The 11,805-nt window shown below is 45.1% G+C and overlaps 1 protein-coding gene across 13 annotated transcripts in view; it reads left to right on the top strand.

Annotated features, from left to right (window-relative positions):
• Positions 1–2,311: 2,311 nt before the first annotated feature.
• Positions 2,312–11,805, top strand: part of KALRN (kalirin RhoGEF kinase) — a 464,835-nt gene continuing 455,341 nt past the window's right edge. For 11 of the 13 annotated variants that reach the window (XR_014616305.1, XM_084209314.1, XM_084209316.1 and 8 more), the window contains exon 1: positions 2,383–2,727. Coding sequence is in view for 11 of the 13 variants with exons in the window: in XM_084209314.1 (XP_084065440.1) it covers positions 2,655–2,727 (73 nt within the window). In the remaining 2 variants the exon portion in view is untranslated. Of the gene's footprint in view, positions 2,346–2,382; positions 2,728–11,805 lie in introns of those variants that run through there. The other 2 variants (XM_084209309.1, XM_084209310.1) reach the window with 2 other exon arrangements.

Raw genomic sequence — 11,805 nt, 5'->3', positions numbered from 1 at the left:
ATCTAGCTTCTAAGGATGCTCCAGAATGCTTTAACTCTAAAATCAACAGGCTGTATCAAATCCTGAGTGGATTCAAAGCTTCATGAGGAGACCACAATCTTCCCAGCTGCCAAACTCACACTCCTGAAAGTATCTGTAAGATTTCTGGAGAGCAAGTTTGCTTTGTGTTCGTGAATATTCAGAAATGAGATCTTGAGATGGGATCCAAAATGGTGCAGCTTGTTTAAGCCTGGAAGAGGGAAGGCTTTTATACACTGTGCTGTGATAAGGAAGGGGTAAATTGTCACTGAAGAAAGTCTGGTGCTTGAAAGACTGATTTTCCTCATGTCCTTGTACTGTGGTAGTGCCCTACGGCTAGCACACCTGATATGGAGGTGCTTCTGACATCCTGGTAGTCCTAAGGAGAGGAGTCAGAGGCTGCACAGGGGTCTGTAATGAGCTTTGGCAGCCTGGACGTAGACTTTGTTTTGCTACTTCCTGCAGATAGTTGTGAAATGACCTTTTTTAATCCATAAACATAAAAAGATAAATGGCTTCAGTTAAAACCAGCTGGAGGCAGGCATGGGACATGGCACTACATGAGATATCAGGAGGGAAGGAATGAAGAAATGAAATGCTAGGTGGATCACTGTAGGATGTTTGCTCTTATTTCTGAGTCCCTGGGCATGACACTTTCTGTTTCAATTGGAGTAGTAAACAGTAAGGTCAGAGGAGATGTGACTGGGATCTCTGTACTAATCCTGCCTGGTCGATAACATTTTGACAGTTAAATTTCTGCTGGGAAATTTTCAGTATTTTTATCAAGTGCAATATACATCCAAATCCAGCCTTCCCTTATGTTCTATTGAGAAGAGATCAGGTGGAAAAAAATCCATGCTCATCTGGCATCTAAAATAATCTGGGCTGAAACAGAAAATGTTCTGCTAACCTCAATTGCTAAACTACCTGTGGATTGAGAACTGATCCAAACAGTGTCACTTACAACCAATTGGCTCTGACATTTCTGCTAGACAAAGTTTTTCTTTTCTTAAGATGCACTAGACTGATACCTTTTTTGAAGTGCTCCAGTGTGTCCCTCCATGCTGGAGGTTTGGAGAAGTTTTGTCCTCAAGTCCCTTAAACATCAGAGATTTTCAGTGGCAAATGAGTGATGATTACACATTACCCCTAAAGGATAAAGGCAGTGAGGCCACGGGGATGTTCTGGCTAAAAGACTGCTGTTCTTGTGAGTGATGGATGGGATTTTGCAGCTAGAATGGGTTATCCAAGGGTAATACAGCCAGAGGGGTCATCACACCAACAGTTCTTTTTCTTTCTAATGGTAGAGGAAGCAAAGATTAACAACTGTGAGATGTGAGAGTAACATTTCTGTTTTACAGTGGTGGTTAGTTGAAAAAGCAACATTTTTCCTTAAGCTCATTTAGAGCTGTTATGTGATCATGGAAGAATGAGGAGCTGGGGAAACTTCAAATAGGGGAACAGGAAAAGAAAGTGCCCAAATGGCAAACATCTGTCTTCATCTATATCTGCCTGTCTGTGCTTGAAATCTTGATAGCTGGGCTCAGGGGTGGCTAACAAACAAGTATTCCTCACAGCACTCCTTTTGAGACAATTATTGCCCCAAACCACAAATATTGGAGCTACAGGAGAGAATTCAAAATCATTTAGCGAGCAGAATCAATGTCTGAGCTGGGACCAGGATCTTGGCTTTGGATCTTTCCAAACTCCTTTTTGGCTCTCTAGTCACCGAGGACTGTAAAGAATAAAATATGAAGGCATACCTGCAACAACGTGCAGTTTCACTGATCGTTTCCAAAGCAATCATGCCCAACAGCTCCTGAACATAAAAAAAAAAAACAAAAAAAAACCAACCTAACCCCTCCACCCAACCCCAAAAGAAAGAGCAATTTTTTGTGTCCGTATAACCACATCAGCGATCACTTTCGCTCCCCGAATACCTGCCCGTCTAACAGCCGAGCGCCGCGCCGTGCCCCCGCGGCTGTTCATCAGAGGGGAGGCATGGCAGCGGTGCAGTCCGGGGATGCACAGCGAAACGCCTGCGGAGCTTACAGGGGTAGGGAATAAAACAAAAATTCCCTCCGGACCCCCGCGGGGCGTCTGTGCCCGCACCTGTGCCCGGCGCGCCCCGCCCGGAGCGGCCGCGCCCCGCAGAGGGGCTGCCCCGGCGGCGGGGGGCGCCGCAGCCTCCCCGGCCGGCGCCCGGCCTGGCTCAGGAAGTGCCGGCAGGGAAGCGGCGGGGGCGGCCGCCGGGGGCCGGGCCGGGCTGTCAGCGCGGCGAGGGGCAGCGGCGGCGGCGGCGGGGGGAGCGGAGCGGAGCGAAGCAGGTCGGAACAATAGCGGGTGGAGGGGAGGGGGCCGGCGGCGGCGGGGCTCGGCACCGGCACCCCGCCCCGGCCGCACCGCCCAGCGCAGCTCGGGGCAGCGCAGCCCAGCCCCGGGGCAGCCGCCCCGCAGGCACCGCGGAAGGGATGATCCGAACGGCGCTCGGCTGGGCTCGCAGCTGAACGCGCCTCCATCCCTCCCTCCCTCCTCTTCTCCCTCCCTCTTTTTTTCTCTCTCTCTCTCGGCTCTCCTCCTCCCTAACTCACTGGATATTACCAGCCGCCGGGCTCGCCGCCGCCTCTCCCCCAGCCATGAATCCCGCCGAAGGGGCGGCGGAGGAAGGCGCTGTCCCTGACTCCGAGGTGGATGCTTTCTTCCGAACAGGTAGGGGAGCCTCGGGGAAGGGGCCAGGGCAGCGCCGGGCCCTGCCTCCGCCGCGGGATGCGGGGCTGGCGGCTGCAGCGCGGGCACCGCCAGTAGCGGAGCTGCGGGGAGGGGAGAAGAGGGGATGGAGGGGGTCCCCGCTTGCCTCCTTGCTTTGTCCGCCGCAGCCCCTCGGTGCGCCCGTGGCCCCGTCGCCCTTCCCACCCCTGGGAGGATGCTACCGCAGGGCTGCGCTCCCATCGCCTCGGGAGAGGACTGGCCAGGCCCCCGCCCCAAGCAGGCACAAAAGCCCCGCGGGGATGCTCGGGGAGAGCTGTCGCGTTGTCACCCCCGCGGTAAGCGGCGCCGGCTGGGCCCCGCCGGGCCCCCGCCCCGGGCGGCGGCGGCCACCCGGGTACCGGCTGGTATTTGGAAGCGGAGCTGGCTGCCTGCCCCGCTCCAGCCGGGCGAAACGCCGGGCGCTACCCCTGCCGCCCTCGGGTGGGCAGTGAGTGAGCGCAGAGGCGCCCTGGGCAGCGCTCGCCCGCAGCCCCGCTGCCGGCGGGGGATGCTGACCGCACGGAGACGGTTCGCTAAGTAGCTCAGGGCTGGGTGAGAGCCCTGTGTTTCACTCTCCCTGATTCAGAGGATGCTGAAGTGCAGCCAAAGTGTAGCTGGACTACAACAGAGCTTAGGGAGCCTTTGCTAATGAAGCAGTGGTTAATTAAATTTTGTGAGCAATAGGTACGTGCTGGGGTCCCCGCTGCAGTTTGTGAGGTGGTGTTTGTGTGGGAGCCCCCAGCTCTGAAACATGGCTTTGCACAGGATGAGCATCTCAGCTGAAGCAACTTGTGGTCTGCATGACACACCCCCCTCTTCTCCCTTGCTCCCTCCCCCATCAAAATCTTAAGAAAGTTTTATAATCTTGGTAGATTTTTAATTAAAAATTATAAAGGATTAAGTACTTGTTTCATAAGGAGATTGACCCTTTTGGGCTAGGACTGACACTGCCACAGCTGTTTGTCAAGACTGCTTTTCAGCTGTTTTCCTTCTTCTACCTGCTCATTAGCTACACACAATGCTTTGAGCTCCAGTTACAAAAAAGCGATTATGTAATCACCAAAACTTTAAAGAAGTAAAATCCTGAAGGCCTGCAGCAGCTCCCTGCTATGGTAGACTGCACCCCATTTATGTGAAAACACTTTGATCTAGAGGATAAGTATAATAAGGTCTGGCTGTGTGTATCTTATGATCCACAGGTCATTAAGCCATAGGATATTTGCCTGTTGATAGCCTACCTGGTTACAAGATAATTTCCTAAGTCTCAACAATGACAGATTTGTTAGAAAAAAGAAAAGAAAAACAACCCACCAATTTTCCTTTTAAAAGGAATGTGTTAATTAAGGTTCCTCCCTACCTTTTCACTCTCTCCCCTCCTTCACCCAAAGCTGAATCATTTCTCTGTGACACTGCCTTCTCAACGTAAGCACGTTACCAGAATTGAATTTGGAGACAGTCAAATCTGTCTAGCTTATATAAAAAAGTATTCCTAAATAAGTGGAAAGCACAGGGAGCCATGTGGCTAGACAAGCTGCCTCCTTCACCTTAAATTTCTCCTGTAGATCTGTGAATACACTTGTAACCTGCGTTATACATTTAGCCCAGAGATTTCAGAGAGTCTCCTAACACTTCTGCTTCTTGAGAAACAAAATGACAGGAACCTGGACTTGGGAGAGGTGCCTAGGTCCTTTCCTTGCACTGAAGCATGTATGCATAGGCCATCCTTGATGGTTGTCTGCTTCACCTTAAGCTTCAACAAGGAAGATCTTGTTTCTGCATCATTACATGGCATCTTGTGTCCAAAATGATGATGTAGAAAAAAAACCAAAACCAGACTATTAGTAGTTAATTTTGTCTCTCTGCTGGCAAGATCCCTGAGAAATGGGAAAAGCACGAGCACAGATATGACTAGTGTGAAATGAGTGTTGGTTCTCTTGTTTGGGGGCCTTTTACTTGAGGGTTTGTGCGCTGCTATTGTGTTGTGTGAAGTTGAGTTCAATGGATGGTGGAGAGAACAGTTGATGAGGGGCTTGGGAGAACAATCATAGCCAGGATACAACAGACTCCCACCCCTCTCAGGCTGACAATAGCGATCCTGTCTGAGTAAGGACTGTGAGATGGGATCTGATGTGTAATAGCTACAGAGCCCTGCATTGACTTAGCATTCTTTTTCCCTTGATACTAGATTTTTTTGCTTCCATACCTTGTCCTGATTTGTAAAGCATAACCATTGTCTTACATGCTCACATCAAATAAAAAATGAGTGTATATGATTTAGAGATTAGCTGCTCTGATAACCCAAGCTTACATTGAACAGCCTAAACTCTTCCCAAATTCACAGTTAACCTCATGGAAAAGCATAAACTCATCATTTGTTAAAAAAACAGAGTTGAAACAATTAAACCTCTCTCCGAGGCTTTTAGCAACCAGCTGGGCTTTGCACTGAGCCGGGAAGATCGATAGGCTGCTCCCTGGTACCGGCAGAGGAGGCTGATGCTGGGAGTGGCGCCGCTTGCAGAGCAGCTCCCGCAGCGGCACCCAAACACTCGAGGTACCCGTCCCTTATCAGCGGGAACACCTGAGATAGCAGGTTTCTGAGCTGTACCTGGAAAGGCAAACTGAAGAAATTAACATGAAGTAATAAAGGAAGGTCTGTTCTGGTGCTTACACTGATGAGAACTAGGAGTAACTTTTAAGAAAAGGGTGGATTTAACAACTGTGTAGCTGGTGCTGGCAGTCAGTTAAAACCTCCCTGGAGTCAGGCAGGAAAGGGACTATTCCAATTTTCACCATCTGATATATGCAGTAAGAAATTCAGGAATACTCTTTTAGAGAATCAATCCCATGTAATCGGGATAAAAATTAGCAGGCAGAGGGACACGAAGGGCAGAAATTACTGTTGCTGTCTTCAGCTCTGATTTCTAGGATAACACCATCTGCTGAATTGTAGCAGCAATTTCTGCATGATGTCTATCTCTTCTGTTTGAGGAAAAAATCCCAATCTATGCCTAGGTATGCCTTACCAAGTTTCTTAAGTCTGGTTTGTTTTGACTGGTAAAATATGACCAGGTTCCCTGGAATTCTTAATTGTCTGTATTAAATGTGTACTGAAACTTTTTTATTGTGTGGAACAGAATCCAAATACTTACAGTTTCAAACATAAATTAAGTCGCTTTTAAAGTGTACAAATAAGAGATATCCCTTGAATACAGACACACAGAGAAAGCTTTAGCTTTCTGTTTAAGCTGCAGTAATTTCTGCAGCGTGTTTTGGATACAGGGGTGACCAAATTTTAAATATTTATAGAGGTCAGTGACAGAACAATTTAGCAAACTACCAATTACTAGCAGAAGTAGTCATCAATATTTGTCATGCACTAGCAGGTACTGTTTTATTTTCTAATTTATTTTTTTGGCACTTATAACATTGATTATATCTGATATGAAGATGCCAACTTTGTCATTGATACTTGCTGTGAGTTGAAAATTGAAGTTATTCCATCTCCTTTGGATGCGATGAATTATTCTGTTTGCTCTCTGCTTTTCAGCCAGCTATACTTCTAGTGTTGTTCATTTGTGCACAAGTGATTGGCAGTTCTGCTGTTAAATAACTTTAAAATGATTGGCATTGGCCAGGCTGTTTGATCAAAAGATGTGCTTGAAGTGATGTCAGCAGAGAAGTGCTCCTTGAGGCTGATGGACTCAAGTGTCTCCTTGTAGAGCAGGTAAATTGATTCAATTGAGTTGTCACTGGGGTGAGGTGTTTGTGTGATGCCTGGCTTCCTTACCTTGAGACTTTATAATTCATAAGGCCTGGTCTGGTAGTGTGTGCTGTTAAAGAAGGCTCCATTGCAGAAAAGACTGTCAGGTCTGTCCTACCATTTGAAAAGCTCTTGTGTTCTTTGAGGTGTTGCTTTTAATCAAAATCTGTACCATGCTCTGGAGGCTTTGACCTCTGACCCTGTCAGGAATATGAGTTTTGTTGTTTTCTTTCTTTATTGTCTAATGTAGGTGGTTTTTATTTTTTCATGTGATTGACATGGGGGAGGAGTTGCTGTTTTACTACAGGTAGAACCCAGCACCCCCCAAACCTCCCCAGTGCATGGGGAAGACTGTGTGGTTCTGCCCTGCGGTTGTCCCATTTTCTCCCCCTCAGACTCAGGCAGATCTGCTAGTTCAGGAATTTTCATGTAGACGTGGGAGACGACACATAGGTGACTCAAGAGGTCTTGGTGGGAATGACTGTCCTCTTCCCTCTCTTGCCATGCAGATGCTACGCAGAAACTGCTGGATTGTGGGGTCTTGTGTCAAAAAAGATGGACCAATTTTTGTCTGATGCTGGAAGGGAGCAATTTAAATGAATGATTTATGATCAGAGGAGCATTTCTTTCCCATACTGCTTCCTTCCTTCTCACACAGAAGTATGTACAGGGCAACAGGGGTAATATCTGATAGTTATTTACATGGTGTTTATTCTGGATGAGATTGCATTGTGGTATAGGCCAGTAGGAAGATACTTATTCTATTTGATAATAATTCAATTAATGTTGAACATCATTACTTCCAGAGTTGCCTACACTGTGTTTTTGGGTTGAAACTCTGAAAGAGGAAAAGCATAATCCTGTGGTCATCACAAAAGAGGAACCCTCCTGGTGCTTGTGTAGACCCTTTTACATGTGCACTTAGATGGCTGTGTGAGTCTTGGAATGATGAGTGGCTTGGGTACAAGTGAGCATCCAAGCTGGCCAGGCAAATATAACTATCACTCTTTCCTACCACCTGCCTCCCATACTGTATTTTATCAAGTTGCATAACAATAATCTGTTGGGGAAACATGAGGTTTGAAAAATGGGAGCGGCTTTGATGGGTTTGGTGGGTTTTCTTTGCTGTAATTTCCAGGCACACCCCCATGTTGAGAGCCTTTTAGGGAGTCCTCTGGCTGCACAGGTGCTCTGGGCCTCTTGAAGGTTGGGAATGAAGTATTCTGTTGTTTCAGCTGCTGTGACCTTATGGTCTCTGGAAAGGCTGATTATGGATGTAGAGCAGCTTTATTGCTCCATGGTGACATGTACCATACAGTACCCAGTGGTATTTTAAGTACTTCATAGTTACATCAAAGAAAATACTTAGGGAGTATTAGGCCTTATAAACCCATAGTGCTGTGCCTTTTACAGCTGGAACTTAAAGTCATGAAACGACTTAGAGGTATTTGTGCTTTTGTTTGATTTGGACTGGTGTCCTGCTTTTAATATTTCTTTGGATAAACAACTCCCGTTTTACAGCCTTGCATGGCTCACACACCCTGTGTTTAACTGAAGGGATTCTGCCACTTGGAGAATTTTGCCTAGAGAATCTGGCAATAATAACAGGGAATATTCCAATACATGTTTTACAAAAGAGAGCTGGATATGAAAAGAGAAGTCAAATATGATTGTCTGAATGGAGAACCTTAAAGTGTAAAGGACTGTAAAAAAAAGAAGTCATAATATTATGAATTATTTCTTTCCCACTTGCTTCTAGGATGGATTGAGTTACTGCTGTACAGATCCAGAGAACTTCAGAGGAATTGCTTGGTAGTTTTCACAGATGTAACTGAAAACAGAACTTGGCTCAGGCACTGCAATGGCAATCGTAAATTTAGGTTTAAGTCAGTCACCTGTGTGATATGTGGCCTGCAGTGTGTTGAAATGGGATTTAGAGCATTTCGTGCTAGGAATGGAGTAACATTTCAGCAAAATATCTAAGTTTTCATGTCGTATTTCATATTTGATTTAGAATGATCCTTGTGTTTGAATCCAGGGCAAAGACCTTCCTCTGTTTATAAGTCATTGTGAAAGTCATTAACCTATGTGATTACTGTGAATTCACATTAGTTTCAGCTGTTTTTCATTTATTTTATTTTGAACCATTCAGAGAACATTCAAAGTGATAATTTGAAACTATGTATGTTCACTGCTGAAGTGTTAAATATCATTTAAAACATTTGTTGAAGTTTAAGTAATTTCTGTTACATAATCTAGGGCTTAGACGATAATTCTGTTTCTGCTTTTAAATATAAATATTCATTTTGTTTGCTCATTTTCATTAACGAATGCCTGGAATAAATTGTGTTTTATTGGGGTTCTTTGTCTTATCAATGTGTGGCTTTCTTACTAAAATCTAGGAGCATTTTTTGTTTCTTTCAAATTGCATAAAATGAAAACATTCAGGTACATAGGTCTAATTTGTTACATTTCAACTTCAAGGCAACAAATTACCTTTAAAACTAAAAATGAAATTCCTTTTTTAATAACCCTAATTATATGAACCAGCATTTCAGTTTCACTGATGGAACAAAACTACCATAATTAGGCAGACTGTAGTTTTTAGTGTAAGGTCACATCATGCTTTGCTGAGAATAATAAGAGGAAATGATCTTCAATTTAACATCTTGGTGACTGGCAGACCAGCTGCTCTGGTCATTTCTTTTAGTGAAGTGGCCTTGAGAAAAAGGGTGAATGTATGTTGTTTGTAAGAGAAATTAAATTAACCTTGTTACATAATTAGTACCCATGTAGACACGGTGTAGTTTTCAGGTTTTTAAAATACTTTTTTTTTGGGGGGGGGGGGGGGGGGGTAGGGTAGTTTTGGTGTATGGAATTAGCTGTGCTGAAGTGGTAGGAGACATGCCTTATCTTTAAAATTAGAATAATAAAAACATAACAAGGAAAGATTTGACTCTAAGATGTTTCTCTCTTCTTGGGATTGTGACCCTTTCTTTGCCAGGTGACTGCTTGGTGAAGCAGTAAAGGCAGCAGGTCAGGCATGGTCCAGTGCAACAACAGGGCAGTGGTTGGCCCGAGTTGGTTTGTTACCTGGAATCAGAAAATATCTATCTCTCTGTATATATGTCTATATCTCAAAAAGTGCTTTGTATAGGCTCCCCGGTAATATTGGTGCTGCTGGCATGGTTCCTGGCTCCTGGAGCGGACCCTGGTGCTCCCGCTGTTTTAGTGGCAACTGGCAGCCTACTTTGGGAGCAGCATCGTCAGCTGGAAACAATAGTGTCTGATTCTTGTTTGTCAGCAGGGACAATAGCCCCGCTGATGGGCTGCGGCGCAGGAGAGGGGGCTTCCTTTGTGTGGCAGTGCGGGCATGGCAGATGGCTAATTGGACATGATAAACCACGGGGCAATGGGGGAGAAAAAGGAGATCTGCAGAGATTAGCGGCTTGTATCCCCCACACTATGGAAAAAAATGTATTTTAAAGATGTCATCAACTTTAGTGCTTTGCCATGAATATATCATTCAGTAATGAAGGAGGAGGACATCCTCACTAAGGTATTTCCTCGGTTGATATGAAGGCTGCTTTATTAGCTGGGAGCAAATCCTGTTACTGTATGGGAAGGTAGGTGAATGCATGCCCCCCAAAGGCGCTGGCATGGCACTTAGGAAAATTAGCAGTGCATATTTTTCATTGGTCTTGTAAGTCAATGTCAGACTGTTGTGCCAAACAGCATCCAAGCTGAACACAAAGAGCTTTACCAGCTGTGTGTGTTGGGAGTGGAAAGTTATGATCTACCATAGCTTGACTTAATAAGAAGATATGTTCCTCAGTGTTGGAGCACTGAAAAGCTAAGCTGGTTATCAAAGATGGAATTTATTTATTTAAATATATTTTCTTGGTCTTATTAGAGTATGCATTATAAAGGCAAAACCTTAGACCCTTGCGCAAACCAACTTTTGCTTATTTAGAAGAGTTTAGTGAAAATCGGAACTAAAGCCTTGGTTCCGATTTGATTCCGAGAAGTTGGACACCTGTCCTATGAGGAAAGGCTGAGAGAGCTGGAGAAGGCTCAGAAAAGGATCAGATGCAATAAGACAGGAGGCATCATTTTTAAAGTAAAAGAGAGTAAGTTCAGGGTAGACATAAGGAAGATTTTTTTTATTATGAGGATGATAAAACTCTCAAATTGTTTGCCCAGAGGAGTAGTGGATGCTCCCTCCCTGGAAGCCTAGATGGGACTCTGAGTAACTTGTCCCATCAGTGGAAGATGCCCCTGCTTGTGGCAGGGGTGTTGAACTAGGTGACCTTTAAAGGGCCCTTTCAATCCAAACAGTTCCCTGATTCTACAGTATCCCAGGTAGTTTTTGGTATGAGATGTGTAGGCGTAGCTGATGGTTTCAGGCTGTGGGCTGTGAGCCCAAAGCTGTGTCCTCAGCCTGGCAGCAGAAATCAGAAGTTCATCCTAATAATTAGATTAGTTCTTTTTTTCCTCTTGCTGCCCCCTCCCTCTCCCCAGCCAGTTAAACAATTTTGGGTGCAACTCCACAGATGAGCTATAGGCAGTAAGGCTGAAAAGGGGGGGGGGGTCACAAGTGTTTGGTGGCTGCTGCAGTGAGCAGCAGTCAGTCAAGTCATTGCTGGCTGTAATTCCCTCTTCTGTAAAACGGTATCAAGTGCCTAGAATACTTTGCTATTTTAGTGTCTCCCATAATAATAATGTTATGGCATATAACAGATACATTTAAATTGTAGTAAAAATAAATCTGCGAGAGGTTAAAAATAATAGCTAGCAAGAAATATGCAGTTCTCTGTGGAAGCAGATTTACTTTCTGTGGAAATATCTGGACTGTGTTTCTTTTCAACTGTTTACTACTGTCTTTTCCCACGGGACAAGTTTAGTGGAGACTCCAGATGAAAACTTTCAGCGAGTTGCCTTTGGTTTTCAGCAGGCCATTCGAGTGCTGTACCTGTCAGTCTGCACAGCTTTTGAAGCTGTGGGTGCTTGAGAATATTCAAAAGATTGTGAGTGAATGCAATAAAACTTCCAGTTGGATTGTCCTCCTGTAGGACCTACGATATTGTCATAATGCTATGATGGTTCTCTACCGGGGTTTATTATTTGTATTGCTGTCTCAGCCACTGATTAGTTCCTTCTGAAGCAGATCCTGCATGAACACTGAACAAAAAGATGATCCTTGCCATTGAGTGCTTATGACAAAAGCTGTCAAGTAGACTGTGATTTCATTTAACCAAAGATTCATGTTTTGCCTTTGT

The sequence above is a fragment of the Fringilla coelebs genome, assembly GCF_963513975.1.
Source record: "Fringilla coelebs genome assembly, chromosome: 7".
NCBI lineage: Eukaryota > Metazoa > Chordata > Aves > Passeriformes > Fringillidae > Fringilla > Fringilla coelebs.
The sequence above is the reverse complement of the archived record's forward strand: the minus strand, read 5'-3'. Positions and strand labels throughout refer to the sequence as shown.